Genomic DNA, 27,367 nt, shown 5'->3' with positions numbered 1-27,367 from the left:
GTACACATTTCATAAAATTAATGCAGCCTAGCTGTTCTCCTCTCCTGCTGCCTTGTAAGCAGTAACAAAAATTATGAGTTGTATCTAAGATTGAATCTCAAACTACTCTTTATTTAGCATAAAATTTTCTTTGTAGACGAGCCTGTGCAACATTATGCATAGGTAGTTCCAACTCGTTTGCTTTGTGAAGACACCCCCATATTTCTTAATTATTTCCAAATACTATCCATAATGCTCTTTGCTACATACATACATAATAAAAGGAAATATAGTGCTGCTTATTGGGTAGATATATTTGTAGATCTTTTGAGTGTTGCAGATTATTAGAAAATATTTTTATTTCCCATTATTTAAGAAGCAACAACAAAATGATTTTCCAACAAAAATTTGATTACAGAGAAGACAAACACCGGTATCTGGTGTAGACTTTTCTTGTAAAAACACTGTGAGCTCAGTTTAATTCTGGTACTCAAATAAAATTCTATGACTCATAATGCACTCACAGAAAGGACTCTATCTATTAATTTCTAAGCAAGGTAGACAACTGCAATGGGTTTAGAGGACCATTATCTGCCTCTGGGAGCCTTTAGCAGCTATACATACAGCCAAAAAATCCGCTTTCTGTAAACATAAAAAGGGATGGAAATTTGCTTCTGGTTTAAAAAGAAACCACAGAAATTACTAATGGCCCTCCATATTTGCAGATTTGATTATTCAAGGATTTGTTTGAGGTTGTCCAAAAAGTTACAATGGATAATGGGACTACAAAGTGAAGTCCTTGACATGCTAGCGTGAAAAAGAGCAAACCACAGACTCCAACACCAGAGGCAATCCAAGTGGCCAGCTTCTGGTCAAAGGACATATAGCATAATGCCAAGTTTTTAAACTTTGTGTTTTTAAATACATGTTAACCGCACCCTCAACTTGCTTCTGACACAATAAATAAATGAAACTTGAGATTTCTAGAGAAAACAGCACAAGGTCCTTCAGTGCAATTATACAGTTAACTTCTTTTGCACCTGGTTCTAGTTGGTGGATATCGGGAGTTCCAGTAAAAAAAATATCTGAAAAGTCTGAAATCTGCTTGTCTCAGTACATCAAGCTGACCCTTGAAGTAACTGAAAAATCAGATGCACCCTTTTGTTTACCTCTTCCCTCAGCTTTCTGATGAGTTCTGTGTCATTGTGATGTGTTTTGATGACTTCTGCTTTGCCGCTAGCAACAACAGACGCACTCTCGATAAGATCAGGCCGCAAGGTGCCCTGAGCAAGGAAGACTTCTTCCGGTTTCAGGTTCATTTCTCCAATAACCTCATTAGCAATCTATAATATAGATAGGGAGAAAAATAAGAGGTTGATAAGATACTTTTTTGTAATTCAGCTACCAAATTTTATTGCTAACACAGTTTATTATTCCTGATTTTTATATGCTTTTTATGTGTTTCTACAATAAGCTGTTTGCTTATATTCCTGGATTCTTGTGTGGTGCACTGGTCATAGATGTTTCCAGTCTGGAGTGCAACAAAGACCTATATTAAGATTTGGTCTTGGCTAGAGAATAAGGAGTGAAGCAAGGATCTCTTATTTTCCCCGAGAAACCCAATAGGGATAATTTTCTATATATTTCGTAACAGTGATTATTTAGGTAATATTGTGTTCACATTTCTGCACAGATGCATCCAAAAAGGTTTTTAAAAGCAGCTTGACTGGAGGCTTGGATTTGGAATAGCATCCAAATCAACCAATAGACTAACCAGAAGAACATGTAAACACACGTGTGCATGTGTGGGTACACACACACTCTTTGAACATGGTAACTATACACAGCTGAACATACTTTCTATGAAAATGAGGGAAATGATACATTAAGGAGCTCTTCTTAAATTGTAAAGCATGTACCTTCACAAAGGTGTCGCCAATAATTTTGCGTTTTTCCTCAGGACTTGTAGTCATATTCAGAGTTTTACTGATCCTTTTCCGTGGAGTTCTGTCTTCTTCGGAAATAGGCAGAGTTGTTGTACCATTGTAGAACCAATGAGCTGCATTTACCACTGCACAAGACACAAAGGATTTCAGAACTGATACACTGAGGTTCTCTCATACTCCCCTTCCAAGGATTTGGCACTGGACAACTAATTATATCTAGAATTTATCTCACCAACCAAGCCTTCAAATTGCTCTTTCTGACATTTATAATATGCATTTACTGAAAATTTTAGTTAAACACAGAATCCTAAGAAAAGGCACTGCTATTTTGCTAAGATTCCTGTGAGCTGATCTGCATCTGTCTGTCGTTTACAACAGTGGCTGACAGACAATGAAATCTGAACAATGTAAAGGTTTAGGAAACATAATCACTTCCATGCAGCAGTCAGACTAGTATCAAGTGTTTGTTTTAGAAACTACATAAAACTTATCTAGGACTGTTTTTAGATTGCTTTTATGAGTTTTTAAATTTTTTATTTTACTATTATTTTAACTGGTTCTCATTTGTTTATCCCTTTGGGAGTTCTTAGGGGTTGGGAGATGATATACGTTGAATACGTTGAATAAATAAAATCTCAAATTATGTTTACAAAAAGCATACAGTCTAAATTGCAGACAGGTATAACATAATACAGAAGAAAGATGACAACACTTCCTTGTTTCGTGATTACATGTATGCATTCCCAACGTCTAAGCACTTAAACAATAATAGGCTCCTTGTTATCCAAAAGCATCATTCATTGCAATTTAGGGAATAGCAAAACTGAGAGACGCACTTCTATTTTGAAGGATTTACAGTAAATTTAGATATTGGAGAGAGATTTGATTGAACTAACAGTAAGTGGGAATGAATAATTTTAATGTGTGGTTTGGCAGCAGAGGGATTTATGTCATCCTAGCTGAAGGCATCTGTTTGTCAGTCAAAAATATAATATAATATATTGTATATACATATAATATTTATAATATTAAAATATAATGCAATATAATAATAATATGATATTATAACTATATATTTATATTACATATAATATTACTAATAATATTATATATATAGTGGTGTGGTGCAATATAGCAATGTTTAATGCTGATATTGTACTATGCTAATAATATAATATATTGTATGCAATATATACCTTGTAAGCCGCTCTGAGTCCCCTTCGGAGTGAGAAGGGCGGCATATAAATGTCGTAAATAAATAAATAAATAGAGACTATTGAATGGTTAAAAACAAAGCAAAAAATTGCCAATTCTAGGCAATATGCCACAAAGCCAGGTAATGAGGATTTTATGGCTGATGCCTTAATAGATTCGTACAGAATCAGAAATTATAAGCAGCATTGTATATTATGCTTGCCTATAACCCATAGTTTTCCTTGACCTTTCAGGTCCAAATTCAGATGGGGAGGCTACAGAGTATGGATAGTCTTACTGTTTTGCTTTAAAAACAAATACAACTCTCCTTTGAATTGACCCATGCCTATTGTTACTTAGGCCAATGGTTGTTAAAAACTTTTTGGTAGGATGGTAGGCTTTCTGGTAATACATAAGCAGATGCAGCCAGGAATCCTTGACTAAACTGAGGCTTAGATTTTTAAAAACCCAAGCTTCTTTTCAGTATTTTAATACTATTATTATACGAACTAAGTGGAATTTGCTAGCACAGGATGCCCACAAACCTGAACAGTTTTAAAAGGGTACTGAACCAATTCTTGGAGGATTCATAATTCCATAGCAACCAGACAGAAATGTACTGTTGCACTTATGACCTATTTCTGAGCTTCTCATAAACAAGTGTTTGGCCGCTATGTCAGCAGGGTTATCGAAGATTGCCGAAGTCCAATATATGAAGGCAAACCCTTCTGAACAAATGTTGTCAAGGAAACTCATTATAGGTTCGCCTTAGGATCAGCATAAGTCAGAAACAACTTGAAGACACTCGACGAAAACAGCCATGTCAGTACCTTTGACTTGAATTCCCAGTTTTTTAAGTGCCTCCTCTACAGACTGACTTTCTCTCTTCCTCATGAACCCGTTATCTATGTGCACTGCTATCACTTGGTCTTGATTCAAAGCACGATTCAGTAATGCTGTACATACTGTGGAATCCACACCTCCACTGAGTAAAACCTGAAAAATGTGAGAAAGGGAGACAAAGTAGAAGGTTACATGCATTTAGTAAACAGGGGGACATCCACTATTCAAATACAACAATTCAGTTACATTATTGTTTTTGTTTTATAACATACAATTTACAATACAATGAAGTCATCAACAAGTGAGGAAAGGACAGTACGAGGCTTGTGCATGGATTCGGAATAGTCGGTTTCCTTTGGCCAATCCGGTTTGTTCAGAAAGTGCCCAGCTGTCACTTTTTTTGTCCATTATGGGACAACATGACAGCCGATCACGGCTTCTCCTCCCCTATTCGGCATCGTGCACGAAGAGGCTGCTGCGTGCTGCGTGCATGGGGTTTTCCCATAAGCCCTGCCTGTTGGGCCAATCTGAATAGAAGAGCGCCATGAGATGTCTTACGCACCACTTCCTTAACTCCGTTGCTGAAACCCAGACTCCCTTGAAGGCAAGAAAGGAAAAGATCCCAGAAATGGAAAAGGGAGCCTTGTATGTTCCCAATTGCCACCAATTGGCCAGATCTTTCAACTGCTTAGCCATAAAGAGATAGTTCCATTAGCCAATTTTCAGGAGGCTCCTGAAAAACGGATCTGAGTGCTAAACAAAATTTGGTTGCCAAAACCAGATTGCCTTCCAGCCGAATTGCACAAGCCTAGAAAGCACCCCACATTTCTGGAAAGCCGTTATTGCTCAAACATGAAAACTGAAACTAAATAAGGACTGCAGGCAAACACAACACTTATTAAGCAAAATAGGAAAAGTGGACCAAAATTTCAAACCTTACCAGAACTTTTGATGACCCTACTTTGTCTTTGATGTCTCGAATGCACTCCAATTCTCTGTTTTGAACTGTGAAGGTACCACTGCAGCCAGCAATATCATAAAGGAAGTTTTTCAGCATCACTTTTCCATTCACCGTAAGGCTAACTTCAGGATGAAACTGTGCCCCATACAGTTTTTTAGATTCATTTGCTATTGCTAGGAAGGTATCAAAAAAGGAGAATATTTAAAAATATATTGATATGACCAGAGACGACATATATAGGGGAAGAGGTAACTATGCATAAATGATAAAACAATTAGAAGGTCTTATTAAAAAAAAATGTCGTGTCAGGAGTGACTTGAGAAACTGTAAGTCGCTTCTGGTGTGAGAGAATTGGCCGTCTGCAAGGACGTAGCCGAGGGGATGTTCGGATGTTTTTGATGTTTTACCATCCTTGTGGGAGGCTTCTCTCATGTCCCCGCATGGAGAGCTGGAGCTGACAGGGGGAGCTCATCCATGCTCTCCCCGGATTCGAACCTGTGACCTGTCAGTCTTCAGTCCTGCCGGCACAGGGGTTTAACCCACTGCGCCACCGGGGGCTCCTTGTTTTATTAAAATAATATTAGAATATATATTCTGGCAAATGTAAATATACATTGCATTCTAATAAAATATTACTATTTCCTATTAGAAATAGGCTAAAAAGATCGAATAAAGACAACCTGATAGAATATTAATAAACCTGATAAATTATGTTCCATTTCCTGAATACATTGTACTAATTCCAATTAGTTCCAACAAGTAGACCCACTGAATCAGTCCAAATATGGTAAGCCAATAGTTATGTGAGTTTCATTGATTTAGATGATTTATCAGTTAGATTTAGATCTGCGTTACATTGTTTCAGGTCACAGATATTACACTTGATTCTAATGATTCTGAACAGAAGAGACTATTTGTATATTCTATGTATAGAAATAAATAACAGAAAGAAATGCCGTGAAGTAAGACTAAGTTTCACCCAAGAAAAAGACATAAACTGTTGCACCATAATCAGCAGCTTACATTTGCTGATCAAAACAGGAAGACAATACTCTAATGTTGTAGTACAAGTTTGTAACACAAATGAAAAGCTCCTGAGAGTGCAAGTAGAACAAGAACTTTACATAATTCTATTGAAACATTCCAGTGGAATTTCCATTCATCTCTATGACAAAGCTAACCATTGTTTGCATACTAGGAGCCAGTATGGTGTAGTGGTTTGAGCACTGAACTACGAACCTAGAGACCGGGTTTCGAATTCCCGCTTGGCCATGAAACCACTGGGAGATATTGGCCATGTCACACCCGCTTAGCCTCAGAGGAAGGCAATGAGAAACTCATCTGAACAAATGTTGCTAATAAAACCATGTGACAGCGTCACTTTAGGGTTGCCATAGGTTCTAAATTATTTGAAGGTGCATTACAGCAACAGTGTGCACCTGCCCCCTAGTTCCATCATACACAGCTGATGACCTGAAGGTCAGCAATTCAGATCTGCAAGACGGGGTGAGCTCCCGTCTGTCAGCTCCAGCTTCCCATGCGGGGACAAATATGTAAAGGTGTCCTCTGAGCAACGTCTCTTCAGACAGCCAATTCTCTCACTGCAGAAGCGACTTGCAGTTTTTCAAGTAGCTTCTGACACGACAAAAAGAAGTATGCCGATAGAATATTGCTTTTGCAGTTAACATCTCACGATGCAGAATCTCTTTTAGTCTGTTTATGAGGGCAGAAGCCTTGGTCTCGTGCCTTCATATTTTTGTGAAAGGGAAATATGTAAAGGTTCTATTTGAGTGAGCTGTAAACTGCAATTATACAGTGGAAGCTTTATGTCTACTACACTGAGGGGACATGAGAGAAGCCTCCCACAAGGATGATAAAACATCAAAAACATCCGGGCGTCCCATGGGCAACGTCCTTGCAGACGGCCAATTCTCTTACACCAGAAGCGACTTGCAATTTCTCAAGTCGCTCCTGACATGACAAAAAATAAAAGGTAATCAGTTCAAGGGTTGAACCCAGTGCGCTACACTGGCGTACTTAGATCTGAGTAAGCCACTGTCCCCTATCCAAAATTGTAAATACTGTCAGATTTTCACTTGTATAAAATACTGAAAATTAATTATTTTTAAAGAAGCAAAATGTTCTAAAAATTCAAGCACAGCATTCTGCTCTTTATCTTTCAAATACAAAATTTGTATTTTTATCATGGAGAAATATTTCCCAGTTGAATCTAAGTGCCTGGTCAAAAGTTTCAAAAATTAAACCCAAAATTCAAGTAAGCTTATTACAGAGTGTATGCATCTGTGTGCACAATAAAACAGACCATGACAGCTTCTGCAAGTCCAGCAATACAAACAATACAGCAATACACGTCCCCTATTATTACACTGTCATATCCAAACTACTCCAATGTAAATATTGAAAAAAGTTGTAACTGAAAGCTGGAATCAACTACCTAACTTTTCAATTTTGGCTGAACTCCCCAGATGAGTATTATTATTTTTTTTAAAAAAATGAGCCCAATTCTAGAGTTTAAGAAGAAAAATGTTTTGATTTAAAGTTACTGAGATATATTTGTACATTTAATAGATTCCTATGAGAAAATCCAATGGTTAAATGACATTAAAAAACATACCTGCTATAACGTTTCCAGACTGTGCAACAACTTTGAATCCGTCTGCTACTTTATCTACACTATCTCCATGTGTGAGGAGCACGATCTCTTCCTTCTGAAGTCCCCTAAAAACAGAATTATAAGAACAAAATGATATAATAAAACCACAACTTCGTCAACATAAAATCAGGTGTGGAAGCTAAAAAAGCCAATGGGATTTTGGCCTGCATAAATAGGAGTCTAGTATCTAGATCCAGGGAAGTCATGTTACTCCTCTATTCTGCCTTGATCAAACAACACCTGGAATATTGTGTCAAATTCTGGGCACCACAATTGAAGGGAAATGCTGACATGCTGGAATGTGTCTAGAGGAGGGCGACTAAAATGATCAAGGGTCTGGAGAACAAGCCCTATGAGGAGTGGCTTAAAGAGCTGGGTATGTTTAGCCTTCAGAAGAGAAGACTGAGAGGGGACATGATGGTCATGCACAAATATGTGAGGAGAAGTCATAGAGAGCAGCAAGCTTGTTTTCTGCTGCCCTGGAGACTAGGATGCGGAACAATGGCTTCAAACTGCAGGAAAGGAGATTCCACCTGAATATTTGGAAAAAACTTCTAAACTGTGTGAGAGAGATGTTCAGCAGTGGAACTCTCTGCCGTGGAATGTGGTGAAAGCCCCTTCTCTGGAGGGTTTTAAACAGAGGTTGTCAAGGGTGCTTTGAATGAGATTTTCCTGCTTCTTGGCAGGGTGTTGGGACTGGATGGCCCACAAGGTCTGTTCCAACTCAATGATTCTATGCTTCTAACGGACCGCACAGGCCATCAAAAGTCCTACCACCTGCTCATGCAAGATCTTAAGATCATTCTAATGTTCATTTGAAATTTACCCTCCCGGGACTTAAAACCTTTAGATCTGATCCCACCCTCTGGAACAGCAGAGAAGAGGTATGCTCCCTCCTCTCCCTGATGCCCCACGTGGTATTTTGAATGCAAGTAGACTGCAGTGCTCCAGATAATTTTTTCATTATTTGAAATAGATAAAAGGTTATAAAAAGCATCTCTTTTAAACCCATCTCCAATCAATCCTCTTCTTTTTTTACCAAAGAATTTGCATACCTGAAGAGTGAACACGTATTATCTACACTGATGCTGAACACGCCATCTTCTCTAACGTCTTTCTTGTGTACTGTACCTCCGAATACCTTATTCATCATCTGTGAAAAACAGAAAAGCTAATGAGTTATTGCAATACAGTTAACTGTTATATTGCTTCCATCTGCACTAACACCACTGTGCACAAATCGGCCATAGAGCAGGTGATATGGTCAGTGTACAAGAAACGTATTATCAGTCAAAGCTGCACATATTTCTAAACCTCCCCTTCTTATGGTCACCTACACTGCATCTCTCTTTGCTGCAGTAGACCTGTCACTTGGTTCTCTTTTTGCTATTAAAGGCTGGGAATGAGAAACAAAATCAAGTTTATGTATCACTTAAAGTTTTACATTTTGCTTCTATCCCTCTCCAATTTTCACTGAAAAATTCTGTAGAACTGATTAGTTTTTAACTGGATTGTTTTTGTTGTCAAAGGCTTTGTTGTTGAAGGACTGTTTTTAATACTAATTATATTTAATTCTTTTTTTATTTTCTAAGCTTTCAAGGAGCAAAGTTTCTATCTGTACAGATGATCCATAGTACTCATCAAATCTGTTCCATATTCGATTTAAAACTGCATGTGGGCTATTTATGTTTGCCACGTAAATTCTCTTCACTTGTATGGAAGAGATGAGGCCCAAGTAAGCTATCAATAGGGTCAACTTTTCCTCTACAGACAATTTTAGTTGTTTGAGAGTTGACTGAAATGTAGTTTCCCACAATATGTAGTCTTCTGGCTTGTTTCTGAATGCCTGTCTCCCAAGTCCCTTCTGGGTTTCCGTAGAAGGTGTTGGTTAAAACATCAAGTGGGACCAGACTGTTGTGGAATTGACTGATAATTTGGGACTGGAGAATCTCCAGAATCCAGTTAGCTGCTTTAGGATTGCAGTCGTTGTCATGGTATAGTTTGACTGTATTGTGTCATGAAACTTATTGGAAGACTTTGCTCTAACTTGGTTTGAGATACATCATGAAATGAGGTGCTGCTTGACTTGTTGTTACCTCTGCATATGGGAAATGATGTTCTTTGGGTATGAAAACCTCTGTAGTTTCTGTTTGTGTCACTAAAAGTCACTAAAAGTTGGCTTGCTATTGCATTTTATCTTGTTACCACAAGAAGAGCTGCAACACTGACAGTCTGGGTGTTCAAGAGGCCACTTTTGCTATGTGATCTTCTGTTGTAACATCTGGAGGAGGTGCTGTTGCTTTTGTTTTGTTTTTTCATAAATTTTTGTTGTGATATATATACACACAAGGACAACAGAAAGAGGTGAAGGAAAGGGTAATGGGGGGGGGGGATAGAGTGGAGATAACCAAATAACCATCACATAAATAAACATGAACGAAACATAAACATTACAGATAGCCCCACCATGGAGGAGGTGCTGTTTTAATGTTTGTATATTTTACGATTTTATTAAAATGCTTTTAATGTAAGCTACTTTGAGTCTCATTTGTAGAGAGAAAAGGTGGGATATAAATATAATAATACTAATAATAACAACAATAATGTAAATAATTATTAATAATAGTCTAGTCCAATTTTTGCAAGGGAGAAAGAGCTAGGTTCAATAAGACAATTGACTCGCCTCTGGCTGAGAAAGGTGGTATAAAAATGTAGTAAATAAATAAGTATTTGTATTTTTATTGTTACTCTTGAGGAAGGCCAACTCAGTTCGTGGTTGAAAGGTGTTGGACTTTTAAAAATAAATAAAGCAAGTAGCCATCTATCAGCACATGGAACTTTGTATACTTATTTGCTTTGACTTTTCATATGTGCTCATCAGTTCTCCACTATAGCTAACGAATCCAACTACTACTGGTTATAAACACCTTTGCCTTGTTCTCAATCCCTATTTAAATGTCAATTAATCATAAATTATTAATATCCTGGGGAAGCTTAGAGATGTCTGCTGTGCCAGTCGCATCCTCTGCTAGTCCATTATGCAAACAACTAAAAAGAAACCTGCTGAACCTATGAAGATTGTGCCAAGGAGAGAATGCTTCGTTTTTACAAACATGTTCTCATGCTGGAATGGGGAGAATATTTTCCCTTTTGTGAGCCAAATACCAGCTTCATACGGATCTCAGTGGGTCATATACCAACATTTTGTAGAGCTCACACAGGCCCCTTCCAAACTGAATAAAATCCCACATTTTTGAACTGGAATATATGACAGTATGGACTCAGATAACCCAGTTCAAAGCAGGTATTTTGGGATTTTCTGCCTTGATATTCTGTATTATACAGCTGTGTAGAAGGGCCCACAGTGACTAGAGACAAAGCAAAGTGAGCAAGGCCAAACTGAATTCTTTCCAGTTTAAAACATCTGCAAAACCAACAGCTTGGTCACACCATACAAAGCAAGAGATCAAGTCAATGCATGTCTTTGCAGGAGAAGGTCCCACAGAAATAGCGTCTCAGGCTTTAAACCAGAGCTCTTCTCACAACTTATTCCTGAGGGTTGAAACCAAAGTTCAGTTTCATGCAACAGCTACTCAGGTTTTAAATAGCTTCAGTGATTGGAGATGAGAGCAGAAGAAATTTGGAGACAGATGGGAAAGCCTCCTGTGGTCCACACCAAGCCTAGGGGCTGGGATCTCCCTATGCTGGCCATAATACAAGGATTGTGTTGGACTGAGGAACACAACTGGAGTGGATGGACCAGCACATGTCACCTTCCCATATTTTCTATGTTGCTAATCATACAAAGATATTGGCACCTGATTACACCTTTGTTAATAGCAAATTGGAAAGACTATTCTTACCATCCTATTGCTGAGACTATGGGTTACAATGTACAGATTTGCTCTTCTTCCTTAAGAATCCCCTATATGTAGAGTATGCATCCCATAGACCTCATAAAGTCTGGGGGGGGGGGATCAATGTGGCTCTTAGGCTCCCACTGACTTTCTTACTGAACACAAAAAAATATGCAAGTTATTGTTATATATGGTTTTGGGAAAGCGATCCTTGTGTTATCTGTAATATAAGGCAAAGAGATACTGCTCCCCCTTCATTACATTGTTCAGACAGATGTGAAAATGCTGGTTATTATTCTTTCAACATATCATAGAGGAAGATTATCCATCCCCCTGGACCACCAGTAAGCCACTATTTGTATCTTGGATTACAAACTATACAAACAGCAGTCTTCTCCTTGTGCATATAAGCACGACTACGGCAGTCAGCAATTTAAAACTTGCTTTATTATTATTTCTCACTATACCGTATTTGATTTCTCATGAAACATTGCTATTTGAGGGAGTTCTGTTTTGACATGGCATTTATTGCGCTTGACTGTTTCTGCATTGTTACAACAAATTTTAAGCAGTTGTATTTTGATGTTTCGGAGATGAATAGAATCTGAAAAACAGTTTTGCATCAGCTCACATAGGATCACATTATGATGCTGGTATTTGGTTCTGTGCATTGCTGTATGGCAGTTTCAATCCCAGCACATAACACATTTCTATTCATATAGATGGAAGTTGTCAAACGTTTTCTGAACTTAATCAAGGTTTCTAAAGGACTTCAATGCACTGGTTTGCCCTTATAAAGAAACCAATCTCATAGAAAATATTTTTATAAGAGTTGGCCCCACACGTTTTTCTGCCTGTTCTCAGAAAAATATGCATTCTTTACTTGATTATACTAATTAATTCTTAGGATTCATTGGGAGGCATATTTGCTCATGTTACTTGTACAGTGGCTTACTTAAATTTCTGTTCAGTGGTCATAAGTCTTCCCATTTTTGTCCCAACTAGAATAGACCATTGAGATAAATGGGCCTTGACAGGCAACACTTGAATTAAATGTGTTTACTTTAAGGCAGCAGGTTAAACCGCTGAGCTGCTGAACTTGCTGACCGAAAGGTTGGCAGTTCGTATCCAGGGAGCAAGTGAGATGTTAGCCCCAGCTTCTGCCAACCTAGCAGTTTGAAAACATGCAAATGTGAGTAGATCAACAGGTACCACTCTGGTGGGAAGGTAACAGCCCTCCATGCAGTTATGCCGGCCACATGACCTAGGAGGCGTCTACGGACAATGCTGGCTCTTTGGCCTAGAGCACCACCTCCCAGAGTCAGACATGACTAGACTTAATGTCAGGGGAAACCTTTAGCTTTACCTTTTTACTCTAAGGCAGAATGGATATATGCTCCAGTTTGGGTTGACCCATCCTTTCAGAACCCATTTTAGACTACTTTTCCCTTCACATTGTGTTCATACTCTTATTTAAATATACTAATTGAAGAACTTGTTCATATTCTGGGCTTCTTTCACTCTTCTTTTTGTTCCAAACATCTTTTTTCCCAAATCATGCTGTTGGTCAATTTTAGAAACTGTCATTTCTACACACCATTTTATTTCCAATTTCTTCTCCATTTAATTCTTTGTCTTTCAGATTTCAATTTTCCCCCACTTTCTATGGGCTAGATTTCTACACCTTTCCAAAAACTTCAGCCTTGCAAGCTCTCTGTTACTTTTTTTCTTATGCTTCCATCATTTCATCCCTTACATCTTCTTATTGCAGTTTTTGTTCCTTGCTCTTACACTTTGAGGTTCCTTTTACATCTGCTTCCTTCAACCTACTTTCTTTCTAACGTACTGGTCTCCCCTTAGCTATTTTCAATCTTGCTGTAAAGTTGCTGAGTACCTCTGGCACAAATTTCACTGTCTGTCTTCATTCATTATAAATACAGGCTTTCATCCTATTTTTATGCTTTATTTTTGGCTGAGACATCTTAGACGCTGCCATCTTGCCACCCTTGTTTCCACAAATTTCCTTTTTCTCCAAGTTCCCTGAACAACTAATGCAGGTTGTCTTCCACTTCTTCTTACAAATCTCACATACTAATAGCAATTTCAGTGTCCAGAATTTAGGTTCTTCCTTTGGCAAAATAGCCCAATAAGAACCTAGCATGCTCAACAAATGACAGTTAAGTGGAGGAGAATGTAAGACAGTAACTTTATCAGAAGCTCTCCAATGCACTCTGCAACATTTTGTTGTAGATCACACTTGCATATTTCAACAGCAAACCCGCTTCTCCAAATTATAACTGAGGAAAATTCCAAAATTTAGATACAGGGAGTTTGGGAGAATTCGAAGTTTTGTAGATGCGTTGTGCAAAGATTTCCATCATCATCATCATCATCATCATCATCATCATCATCATCAAAAGAGACCAGTGCAGAAAGACTATGCGCAGTACATATGGAGTTTTTACCATTTTTTTAAAAAAATAGGGTATATTCATAATTTATAGTGATAGATTTGATAATACTAACTTTCATTATTTCATCTTAGAACAGTGTTTTTCAACCTGGGGGTTGGGACCCCTGGGGGAGTCGTGAGGGGATGTCAGAGGGATCACCAAAGACCGTCAGTATTTTCTGTTCGTTATGGAGGTTCTGTGTGGGAAGTTTGGCCCTATTCTATCATTGGTGGGGTTCAGAACGCTCTTTGATTATATGTGACCTACAAATCCCAGCAACTACAACTCCCAAATGTCAAGTCCACTTTCCCAAATTTCACCAGTGTTCACATGTGGGCATTTATTTATTTATTTATGGTATTTGTACCTCGTCACTTCCCTACCCCCGACGGGGGGCTCAGTACGACTTACAAAGGGCACCAATACGATGCCACTACATAACAATTACAATAATAAAACCACAATTGAACATAGATCATAATTAAAACAATACATCAGCAATCATTAGAACAGTAAAACAGTCTTGGCATGAATATTGAGTATTCATGCCAAGTTTGGTCCAGATCCATCATTATTTGAATCCACAGTGCTCTCTGGATGTAGGTGAACTGCAACTCCAAAACTCAAGGTCAATGCCCACCAAACCCTTCCAGTATTTTCTGTTGGTCATGGGAGTTCTGTGTGCCAAGTTTGGTTTAATTCCATCGTTGCTGGAGTTCAGAATGCTCTCTGATTGTAGGTTAACGATCAATCCCAGCAACTACACTCCCAAATGACAAAATCAATCCCCCCCCCCCAACAAGCCCACCAGTATTCAAATTTGGCCATATCAGGTATTTGTGCCAAATTTGGTCCAGTGAATGAAAATATATCCTGTATATCAGATATTTACATTACGATTCATAACAGTAGCAAAATTAGTTATGAAGTAGCAACAAAAATAATTTTATGGTTGGGGGTCACCACAACATGAGGAACTATAGTAAGGGGTTGCGACATTAGAAAGGTTGAGAAACACTGTCTTAGAGAATTGTGAGACATAGCTTTGGAAGTATAAACTGGATGGAAGTCAAAACTGGTGTCAAAGTACTTTGGTTCTATTTTAGGCATGCACTTGAGACTATAGGAAACAGAAAAATGAGGAGAGTAATGAACTAACAAGGAAGAGGCCACAGTAACCTGTCTTGAACAAGGAATCTGCGCTCAGATATGCAAATTTTTGCTGCAGGTCTGAATTCTAAAATTTCTCTGTATGAGTTGGGTATGGTTTGGGATCAAATATTGATAATAACATCAATTTTAATGGACAGCTTTGGGAAGCTTTGAGGGCACTGAATGGGCTTCAGGGGCCATAAATGCCAGTGCTGAGTAGGCTGTACTTTGACCACTCTTGTTCTAGAGCAGTGGTTCTCAACCTTCCTCATGTTGTGGTGACCTCCCAACCATAACATTATTTTCGCTGCTATTTCGCTGCTACTGTTTTGCTACTGTTATGAATCGTGATGTAAATATCTGATAAGCAGGATGTATTTTCATTCACTGGACCAAATTTGGCACAAATACCCGATACGCCCAAATTTGAATACTAGTAGAGTTGGGGGGAATTGATTTTGTCATTTGGGAGTTGTAGTTACTGGTATTTATAGTTCACATGCAATCATTCTGAACTCCACCAATGATTGAATTAAACCAAACTTGCCACACTGAACTCCCATGACCAACAGAAAATACTGGAAGAGTTTGGTGGGCATTTACCTTGAGTTCTGGAGTTGTAGTTCACCTACATCTAGAGAGCACTGTGGACTCAAACAATAATGGATCTGGACCAAACTTGGCACAAATCCTCAATATGCCCAAATGTGAACACTGGTGGAGTTTGGGGAAAATAGATCATGACATTTGGGAGTTGTACTAATTGCTGGGATTTATAGTTCATCTACAATCAAAGAGCGCTGTGAAACACACCACCGATAGAAATGGGCCAAACGTCCCACACAGATCCCCCATAACCAACAGAAAATACTGGAGGGATTTTGGATGAACTGACAGTGATTTAGGGGAGATGTAGTTCACCTACATCTAGAGAGCACTGTGAACCCAAATGACTATGCCAAAGGGATTCTTAAGACCATCAGAAATGTGTGTTTTCTAATGGTCTTTGGCGACCCCTCTGAAACCCTCTTGGGACCCCTCCAGGCGTCCTGACCCCCAGGTTGAGAAACACTGTTCTAGTGCTTCTATTGACATACTTTCTAAAAAAAATTTCTGTCAATTGTCCCCAGAGATAAATTAAAGCCCACTTCTCTTTATTTGATACTTTCCCCCTTGGCGGCCCAATTTCCTTCTTTGATTTGTGTTATCATTGTTATACTGGCAATAAGCTGTTCTTTCTTCCTGTTCCCTTCCTCTGCTCTTGCTAATATCTCAGACTCTTACAGTTACTACAGCTTCAATACTGGATCATTACCTCAAATTCAATATGTATTCCACCTCCTCTTAAACCTCCATTTGTTCCCTTCATTGGCGAAATCGTTGTTCAGTCTTCCCAGCAAGTTAAGGAGCTTGAGTGATATTTTTTAAATCCCTTTTTGTGTTACATTACTGCTCTAGCTAAGGTCTGTCAGTTCCAATACTTCTGAATTTCATCCCCTCTTATCTACTTATTCATTAAAAGCTTTCTTCACACCCACATTCTATCTTGTGTTGATTATTACAATATTTTGCTCACTGCTTTCCCTACCTCTCCACTTAAACGTATTCTTCAGTCTCAACACTTCTGGCATGCCTCATTTTCTTCCCTTCACGCTTTAATCATATTATACCTCTACAGGTTTCCCTTCACTGGCTTCCTCTATTGTCCCGTATTAAAATTTTGAACAATTTCTAACTTTCAAGTCAGTTCATGGTCTCGCCCCACTTATCTTTTGTTGTTTGCGCTCTACTTTCCTTCTCAGCCTCGCCATTCATCAAATACTAATCTCCTTATTAAGCCGCCATTCCCTTGTGTGCTTCCTTCTCTTGTGTTCTTTCACAGCCTGCCACATGGTCCCTTGTGTGCAACGAACTCTCTCCATTCATTCATTTGTCAGCTCCCCTTTTTACCCCCATTACATCAATTGTATAAAACACACCTCTTTTGTCATTAGCACTTCATTCTTGCTACTGCTTTGTTCTGGTTATTTTCATATTGTTAGGCTTAATTTCCCCACCCTTTAATTTTGTTTCTCATTTTAGGTGACCCTACTATTTCCAAACAACCTCTTCTTTTTGTCCAATGGTATTACCTTGACTACAAGCCTTCAGTCAAGACCTTGTGCATTCTACTCATGCACCACATCTTGCATACTTAACGTGTTTCTATAAATGATAAATGAGGAGGAAGTGTCTAGAAAAACTATTTTGGGAGGGCTGGACGCAATATCTGTCCATGTAAACTGCTCATAGTATCTTAGTCATCACATTAATTTTCCTAAAAACTGCAGCAGGGAAATAATAATAATAATAATAATAATAATAATGATAATGATAATAATACAGTATAGTGCAATAGTTCAATATAGTAATATAGAATACTAATATGCTGTGCTAATAATATAATATATTGTATACACATATAATATTGATAACAATATTATAATGTAATACAATATAATACTACTACTACTACTACTAATAATAATAATAATAAAGGTTGTCCCCTGACATTAAGTCCAGTCATGTATGACTCTGGGGTGTGGTGCTCATCTCCATTTCTAAGTCGAAGAGCCAGCGTTGTCCATAGACACCTCCAAGGTCATGTGGACAGCATGACTGCATGGAGCGCCGTTACTAATAATAATACATTATAATAATTATATCTTTTATATTACATGTATTATTGATAATATTATTACAGTATAGTGGTATAATACAATATAGTAATATATAATGCTAATATTGTGCTATGCTAATAATATAATATATTGTAGGTGGATATAACTTGTAAGCCGCTCTGACTCCCCTTCGGGGTGAGAAGGACGGGATATAAATGTTGCAAATAAATAATTATAAGTTGCTTACCTGTAACTGTAGTTTCCTGAGTAGTCACCTGTGAATCTGCACCAATGGTATTCCTGCGCCTGCGCAGTAAAGCTTCGGAACCTTCCAGAACAAAATAAATATTTCAAAGTCAAAGCCTGGCCCCGCCCTTCCTCCCCCCTCCCCTCTCGAGTATATATAGCCCAACGCGGGGCCAGGCCACTCAGTTCTCTTCCGCCGCACAGCAGCAAGAAGGCGGGGCATGATACTCGAGGGGAGGACGGGCGGGGCTGTGCAGATTCACAGGTGACTACTCAGGAAACTACAGTTACAGGTAAGCAACTTATAATTTCCTGTCGTAGTCACTGTGAATCTGCACCAATGGTAGACTAACAAGCTTCTGACCCTGGCTGGCGGGGATCATGCCACCGCCGAAAACAAAACTGCTCTCCCAAAATCCGCTGCCCTTCTGGAAACAACATCCAACTTATAGTGTGACACAAAGGTAAGTGGGGTTGACCATATTGCAGCTTTACAGATGACATCCAGAGGAACGCCACGTAAGAAGGCGACAGACGTGGAAACTGACCTGGTCGAATGACCCTTGACTTGCAAAGGCAAGTCCTTGCCCGATAACTGATAACACAAACGAATGAGGGACACCACCCAAGAAGAAAAGCGTTGCGAGGACAACGGCAAACCCCTGGAGTCACTACGATACTTAATAAAAAACCTAGGGGTTTTTCTAATCCCCGCCGTCCTATCTATATAAAACGCTACAGCTCTCCTTACGTCCAAAAGGTGTAAACTCTTTTCTAACTGGGAAGTCGGGTTCTGAAAAAACGCAGGAAGAACAATTTCCTGAGACATGTGGAACTTGGTGGAAACTTTAGGTAAGAAGGCAACATCTGTACGCAATACAACTTTGTCTTTATGAAACCTCAGGTAAGGAGGATCCACCCTGAGTGCACATAGCTCACTGGCCCGTCGTGCAGATGTTATGGCCATCAAAAATGCCACCTTCCATGATAGGTAAGGAAGATCCACTGTTGCCATAGGTTCAAATGGAGGTCTCATTAGAGCCGTCCACACAAGTTCGAGACTCCAGGAGGGGGCAACAGGAGCTACACAAGGTTTAGTGTTTGCGAGGCCCCGCAAAAAAGATTTCACAAAGGGATCCAAAAAACAAGACGGTAACCCGGCTTTTCTTTTGAACCACGAAATAGCGGCTAAATAACATTTCACCGAGGAGCTTGAGAGCCCTGCATCTAACAACGAAACTAAGAAATCTAGCACCAAAGAAATGGGAGCTAATTCTGGGGTAACACCCTTTGATGCCACAAATTTACTAAATTTTCCCCATTTATACAAATAAGACCTCTTGGTAGACGGTCTATGCGCGGCCTCGATGATAGCTAAGACCGGCCGCGATAGCTCCGATAATGCATTCACGGAGCAGGTAGAATGTACCATGCCGTGAGGTTCAGTAACCTGACCTCCGGGTACACCACTTGGTCCCGTTGGGACAGCAATAGGTCGGGTCTGTGTGGAAGATGAAAAAACCTGTCCCCCACCATTTGTAGGAGGGGGGCAAACCAAGGTTGGCGGGGCCACCACGGGGCTATTAGTATACAACATGCGTTGTCCCTCCTGATTTTCGCGATCACCCTCACTAACAACGGAAATGGGGGGAAGGCATAAATTAATCTGCCTCCCCAATTGTGCAGAAATGCGTCCCCCAGACAGCCTATCGATGGGTTCGGATGGCAACGGGCACAATAGATCCTGCACTTGTTGTTCAGGTGCGTTGCAAATAGGTCCACTTCCGGAACCCCCCAATGATTGAACAACTCGTGGACTACTTCCCAATTCAGCGACCACTCGTGGTGGGCCATGGGGTTTCTGCTGAGCGTGTCTGCGAGACCGTTGTCGATCCCTGGAAGGTGAGTGACTAGGAGGTGGATTCCCCTGGAGATGCACCAATCCCATATCTGCAGACACAAGTCTAGCAGGGGCCCCGAGTGAGTGCCTCCCTGCTTGTTCAAGTAGTACATCACCGTGGTGTTGTCGGTGAGTACTTGAATGACCTTTCCGGACACCACTCTTTCGAAAGCCTTTAGGGCCCTGTCTACCGCCAGAAGTTCGAGCATGTTTATGTGCATGGCGGCTTCTCTTTCTGTCCACACGCCCTGTATCAGCAGACCCTGAGAATGTGCCCCCCATCCCGTAAGAGAGGAATCCGTGGTTATAGACCTGACAGGGGACGGGGAGTGGAATGAAAGGCCCGCACAAACCCAATGTTCGTCCCTCCATCCCGACAGGGAATGCCTGATGTCTGCAGGGACAATTAATTTGATGTTGGGTCTGTCCCTGAGGGGATTGAACACTGAAAGAAACCAAAATTGCAGGGGCCGCATTCTCAGTCTGGCATAGGGGGTAACCGCCGTGGTTGACGCCATATGCCCCAACAGAACTTGGATTTGCCTCGCCGGGATCCTGGGAGCCGAAATAACCTGGTTGACCAGTTCCGACAGCTTGGCGAATCGATCTGGAGGTAGGTAGGCCTTCTGGGCAATGGAGTCCAGTAGCGCCCCGATAAACTGGATCCGACGAGAAGGGGTGAGGGAGGACTTCTCCAGGTTGACGACTAGACCTAGAGACTGGAGTAAAGAAAGAATGACAGAGACGTGTCTTTTAAGGAGTTCGGGCGAATTGGCGACAATAAGCCAGTCATCTATATAAGGATAGACCGTTATTCCCATAGTGCGGAGGTGCGCCGCAACCACCGACATACATTTGGTGAAGACCCTGGGGGCCGTCGATAGTCCAAAAGGTAAAACATTATAGCAATAGGCTAGCTGTCCCACCATGAAGGTCAGAAACCTACGGTGATGTGGGACAATAGAGACATGAAAGTAAGCGTCTTTCAAATCTACCGTGGCGAACCAAGCGCCGTGGAATAACAACGGCATGATGGCGGACAAAGTGACCATGCGAAATCTTTTTGGAGAAATGAATTTATTGAGGGCTCTGAGATCCATGATAGCCCGAAAACCTCCACCTCTTTTAGTAACGAGAAAATAGCGAGAGAAGAAACAGTAGCTAAACATTGTGGGGCTAACAACAGAAATGGCCCCTTTACACAATAGAGTTTGAACTTCTTGCAACAATGGTAATGATACTGGTGTGGATACTGTCAGGCCCGTGGGAGGGGTGTCTTCGAACTCAATCCTATAGCCGTTCCCGACTATAGATAGGACCCACGTATCAGACGTGATGCGAGCCCAGGCCTCATAATATGGGGACAGCCTCTCATAAAACGACAATGTGCAAGGAGCACTAGGAACCTCGGCTGCCAAGCCACACAGCGACGACCCCAATGGGTCAACAGTGGCAGACCGATTATCAGAAGCATCAAAACAAATGTCAAACACGCTTCTTAGAGGCAGGCTGCGACCTGGTCTTGTTCTGAAAAGCTTGATATCTAGGTTTTGGAACATAAGGGGATTTTCTTCCCGTCTGGAACCTAGAGGAATTTGAATAACGATTTCTATAAGGCCCAGCAAAACTGCTGGAGTAGTTTCTGCGGAATCCGGGCGACTGCTGCTGCCATCTAGGTTTTGTCTGGTAGCTGGACTGCCAGGTATAGCCAAACTTACTCGCCGCTTGGCGAACTTCCTGTTTGCTTTTTAATTTTTCATCGGTCTCTGGGTTGAAGAGACCTTCCACGTGAAGTGGGAGGTCTTCGGCCAAGGCTTTGCCCTCATCTGAAAGATTAGCAGCCCGGAGCCACGCATGCCGCCTTACCGAAGTAGCGGTGGCAAAAAGATTACCGGCTGTCTCTGCCAAATGCTTGGCAAAATCTTTCTGAAGCCTAGACAAAATGATGGCCTCTTCCTGCAGTGCCTTAGGCCAACGTTGCTCTTCAGCTGGCAACAAATCGAGGTAAGGGCGAATCTTTGACCACAAAAAATTCTGATACCCACTTAAATATGTTGCAAAGTGGGCCATCCTTGTGATCAAACCTGCAGAGAGATGGGCTTTCCTACCAAGCGAATCAATCTTTCTTCCCTCCCTATCAGGAGGTGTCGTCAAGGGCCCTTTTTGGCGCTTGGTCTTAGCCACTTCGGCTACCACCGTATTGGGCCTAGGAGGATTGGCCACCCATTTTGCAGTGGACAGGTCAATCTTGTACATCATATCCACTCTCCTAGGCACTGCAGGTACCATAGGGGGAGGGACATCAGAGACTCTAGCCAACTTGAGCAAATATGGCAGGGGGGGTAGAGATGTGGAGGACACGACATTCTGTTCATCCGAAGGGAACATCGGGTCCTCCACATGCTCGGATGGTTTAGGGTCAGGTAACTCCAGCGCTTTAACCATCCTGCCCACAAGCGAGGCAAACTTATTAAAATCAGGGGACCTTTCTATGGGCTCATCAGTTGTTCCCGCCGCCTGGGCAGAGTCAGGTAAATCAGAGGCGGAATCAGAGGCCTCGGCCTCTACGACCCTTTGATCAGTCTCCCCCTGCTCATCAGCATCAACAGGGTCGGGGTCGGTGAGGTGTTGCAACTCCCCATTGGATCTTGTAGGTATCAGTGAGGAGATCTGGGTGGAAGGTAGAGGTAAGTTAACACCTCCCATACCTTGCAATGTAGCCGGCCCTGCCACAGGCTGAGACAGAGAACGGTCCACCGGATGAGTTGAGAGATGCCCCTGGGAAGGGTGAGGGGCCATCGGTAGACTGTTCACCTGCATCGGAGGAGGCCCCATCGGAGTGGAAGATATCGGGAAGGAGGGTTGAAGGGGCCCAGGTGTGGGCACAAACACATATTGCCCCGCTGGAGAAACCTGCCAAAAACCTTGATATGGCACGGCTGCGGGGGGTGGAGCGGGCCTGCGTGGACCCCGACGGGAGGAGGATCGGGACCATCTCGATCTGCGTCGCCTCCTGGAGGAACCCGACGAGGAAGAGGAGGATGATGACGAAGATGAACGACGACGGCGGCGCCTGGAGCTTCTAGAAGATCGAGACGGGGACCGTGCGCGCCTGGCCCTCCCCGAGCCGCGCTGCTCCGGTACCGAGAGTTGAGATGCCTCCCTAGGGATGGGAGCATATCCAAGCCCCGGTGTCGATGAAGGGGCTAAAGCCTGAAGGGACGCCTCTCCAAACACCGAAGAGGCGGGGCCCGCCATCTGTTGAGGGGCCGAGGCTCCGCCCTCGGCAGGAGGTGAGCCCGATGCCGGCAGGGACAGCTGTTCAGTAGCATCAAGGTCCCGATGGGTCACTTCCGCCGCCTGTTCTATCAGTTCTCCCGGCATGGGAGGAGTGAGGGACGGCATTAGAGGCAACAGCGACTCGCCCTGCGCGTCCACGGAGTGCACAGAGAGCGAGAGCGCCGACATCTGCGTTCCCAAGGGCGGGAGCGCCTGCGTCGACATCGGGGGAGGAGCCTCGCAGCCCCGCGCAGCATTTGGCAGAGCCGTAAGCGTCGGAGGAGGAGTCAGCATAGGGCCCGCAGGGAGCGGCTGAAGCTCCAAAGCCGCCAGCGGTGCCGCACGTTCTCCAAGTTGTTGCGCCGCTGGAAGGCGCGTGGGAGGGGAGAGAATCGCCGACGCGCTTCCCGCCCTTTTAGCAGGGCTAACTGGTCGTGCGGGGACCCGGCGGCCATCTTGGGGCACAACCTCTTTGGGCTTTTTGGCCTTCTTTTTGGCGGGCCCGCCATGTTGAGCCGATTTAGACCCAGGTAAGTCAGCCGTTTTCACAGACTTGGTCGCCCCGACTGGCGGGAGAAGGGCCTTCTCATAGAGGGCGGCTTTTAACCTGGATACCCTATTCTTGCGGGTCTGGGGCGTAAAGGCCTGACAGACCTTGCAGGGTTGAGAAAGGTGGGCCTCTCCCAGGCAAGTAAGACATAGCGAATGCCCGTCCGTGTCCGGAAGGGTATTCGGGCATTGAGAGCATTTTTTAAAAGATGTGGTCGCCATAAGGCCGATCGTAGAAGGCGACTTAAGCTCTCAGTGCGCAGTAACCAAAATCGTCAGGCCGAGGGATTGAGCAAATCGTAGTCGGGGTGCAGTCCAATGTCAGGAGTCCGGAGAGGAGAATAGTGAGTCAGTCCGAGTCAAAAACCTTAAAGTCAAGCGAGCAGCAAGCCAACGAGTCAGAGCACGAGGAAGGTTCTCTAGCCAACGCGAGGCGGATTAAGAGAACTGGATGGCCTGGCCCCGCGTTGGGCTATATATACTCGAGAGGGGAGGGGGGAGGAAGGGCGGGGCCAGGCTTTGACTTTGAAATATTTATTTTGTTCTGGAAGGTTCCGAAGCTTTACTGCGCAGGCGCAGGAATACCATTGGTGCAGATTCACAGTGACTACGACAGGAAAATAATATGTAATTGTTTTTTTTAATGTGTGGCCCTTTGAAATGCTTTGTTAGCCACCCTGAGTTGCTTCAGGGAGATGGTGGTGCCATACAAACATTATTATTATTATTATTATTATTATTATTATTATTATTATTAAAAGTAATGTTTTTCCTCCCCAGTGATGGACTCACAAAACCCATGATTCATTACAAATCTAACATTTACAAGACATATGCCTACAGAATCCTTGCAACCATGCACAGTAAATGATACCTGTTTTTCAGTTTTTTTCAAAGGAGTCATTGCCTGACGTCTAGTTCAAGACATCTACTTCCTGCTATAATTTGCATACACTGTTCTTCTACATATTATGCAGAAAAATACCCAGACTCTTAACATATATGCACAAAATGCTATCTGAGCAAAATGCAATCAGCACCTGCATGCCATAGCAGATTCCAAGAACTGGTTTGCCTATTGTAAAAATTGCCGGATCGAACCAGGGAGCATCTTCTGCATAGACTGAGTTTGGACCTCCAGATATGATGATAGCCCTGAGGGGGAAAAAACAGACGTTTTAAAACAACAACAAAAAAATATAAACATGGATTTTGAAAGTCAACATTGCTTTATATTACTATACATTTGCACAAGACCCATTTAAAGCAATTCACCACAAGTGCGAAGACATTGTTAAACAACAAAACCAGCAAGCTGCACCTCTGTGGAACAAACTGTCAAGATTAGGAAGTTGTCTGGACTAAGGGGGAAAGGTAGCCATTGCATACTGCACCAGCTCTGCTCCCAAAGAGGGCAGCTGGCAAAAAACACATTACACCAGTCCTAGAGGATCTATCTATATTGACTTCCTGCCATCTTTCAGACACAATTCAAAAGGCTGACTTTGATCTAAAATATGGTGTTCAAAGGCTACAAGTCAGCTATTAACCTTTGTTGCTTCTATTTATTTGGCTTATTTCACAAAACACTTTCAGACATCAAAATCCCAATACCATTTCTTATCCTCTTTATAACACAAACTACAATATACTTCTGTATAAGTAAGAAATGAATGCCAATATTTGACTCCAAAATTCTGGGTTGAGTTGTACATAAACCAATGCAGTTCCTCTGCTCACCAAGCAAAGGAACTAGAATGTGTGCTTGAAAAATGTGCTTGAAAAGATAGTAGCAGTGACACTTTGGCACTTCCCTGCCAAGACAAGAAATGCAGAGGGGATCAGTTCTTTTTTTGCAGCAGGCTTTTCCCATACAAAGTTTTTGCTGTAGTCTATTATAGGAGAACCAAAAAGAGGTGCTGACTTCACCACTCTCCTTGCTGTGGTCATAGCTCTTTGGCTTTATTCTGCCTTAGCAGGGAGAGCAGATGGGGTCAGTGCTTTTCTTACAGTGAACTCTTCCCAACAGTCTCTTCAATCTCCAGTTTTTTGCCTTTGGCTGTCCACAGCTGGCTCACCTGAGGACGCAAGCAGGCTGGCTGTGGATAACCACCAAATGTTCTTCAGAACTCACCAAATGTTCTTCAGTCACTGACCATTCATTTTCTTCCACCTCTCAATCGGCCTTGCTACATAGCCAGATGGTCGGCTTGAAAGTGGCCTCCAACCTACTTGTCACTCTCTTCAGATCCCTCTTTCACAGTTGGAGGGGCAGATGGGTTTCTTGTCTTTCAGCTGACTTCACCGAATCATCTCCACTGCCAAACCATCAGCCCTTGACTGTTGTTAGCCAGTCTACGAGTGAGGTTGGACAGCAAAGGGAATCCAAAGTAATCCAGCAAAAGACAAGAAACCTGACACTTCTCTAGTCACAGCGAAAGGATCCTTGGCAAGCTTGTCTCTCCTCTTTCTGTCCAACTTTTCTGAAGAGACAGTCAGGTTGAGGATCCCTTTGCTGTGCCTGGAAGAATGGATGGATCTCTCATCTTTTCAATGAGAGCAAAGCAAGCTGGCTTCAGGAAAGGCAAAAGCTGCACATCGCAAGTGCTGAACCTGACTCAGCACATAGAAGATGGCTTTGAAAGGCAGCAGATCACAGGAGCTGTCTTCATAGACTTTTCAGCAGCCTATGATACTGTGAACCACCGCCTCCTCCTGAGAAAAATGTATAATATCACAAAGGACTACCACCTCACCCGCCTCATAGGAAACCTGCTACAAAACAGGAGCTTCTTTGTTGAGTTCCAGGGCCAGAGAAGCAGATGGCGGAAACAGAAGAACGGCCTGCCTCAGGGGAGCGTGCTTGCTCCATCCATGTTCAACATCTACACAAATGACCAGCCACTGCCAGAAGGGACAGAGAGTTTAATCTATGCTGATGATCGTGCCATCACCACTCAAGCAGGGAGCTTTGAGATGGTTGAAAAGAAACTCTCCGAAGCTCTAGGTGCCCTTACTGCCTATTACAGGGAAAACCAACTGATCCCTAATTCATCTAAAACACAGACATGCGCCTTTCACCTTAAGAACAGACAAGCATCCCGAGCTCTGAGGATTACCTGGGAAGGAATCCCACTGGAGCATTGCAACACACCCAAATACCTGGGAGTCACTTTGGACCGTGCTCTGACCTACAAGAAGCACTGCCTGAACATCAAGCAAAAAGTGGGCGCTAGAAACAACATCATATGAAAGCTGACTGGCACAATCTGGGGATCACAACCAGACACAGTGGACATCTGCCCTTACGCTATGCTACTCTGCTGTTGAGTATGCATGTCCAGTGTGGAACACATCTCACCACACTAAAACAGTAGATGTGGCTCTTAATGAGACATGCCGCATTATCACGGGGTGTCTGCGCCCCACATCACTGGAGAAATTACACTGCTTAGCCGGTATTGCACCACCTGACATCCGCCGGGAAGTAGCAGCCAATAGTGAAAGGACCAAGGCAGAGACATCTCCAGCTCATCCCCTGTTTGGGTATCAGCCAGCACGTCAACGACTTAAATCAAGACATAGTTTTCTTAGATCTACAGAGACACTCGCTGGAACACCCCAGCAAGCGAGAGTCCAAAAGTGGCAGGCCCAAACCCAGCACCTCAATCCAT

The 27,367-nt window shown here is 42.3% G+C and overlaps 1 protein-coding gene across 1 annotated transcript in view; it reads right to left on the bottom strand.

The window, feature by feature from the left end:
• The window catches only part of GMPS (guanine monophosphate synthase), a 72,749-nt gene that overhangs the window by 14,621 nt on the left and 30,761 nt on the right, over positions 1-27,367 (bottom strand). Inside the window, exons 3-9 of the mRNA XM_060767653.2 lie at positions 24,734-24,848; positions 8,653-8,750; positions 7,559-7,662; positions 4,903-5,096; positions 3,950-4,115; positions 1,899-2,050; positions 1,149-1,322 (exon numbers count right to left, since the gene is read on the bottom strand). Coding sequence (XP_060623636.1) covers positions 1,149-1,322; positions 1,899-2,050; positions 3,950-4,115; positions 4,903-5,096; positions 7,559-7,662; positions 8,653-8,750; positions 24,734-24,848 — 1,003 coding nt within the window. The remainder of the gene's footprint in view (positions 1-1,148; positions 1,323-1,898; positions 2,051-3,949; positions 4,116-4,902; positions 5,097-7,558; positions 7,663-8,652; positions 8,751-24,733; positions 24,849-27,367) is intronic.

The sequence above is a fragment of the Anolis sagrei genome, chromosome 3, assembly GCF_037176765.1.
Source record: "Anolis sagrei isolate rAnoSag1 chromosome 3, rAnoSag1.mat, whole genome shotgun sequence".
Taxonomy (NCBI): Eukaryota; Metazoa; Chordata; class Lepidosauria; order Squamata; family Dactyloidae; genus Anolis; species Anolis sagrei.
This window is presented reverse-complemented; position numbering and strand designations above follow the sequence as displayed.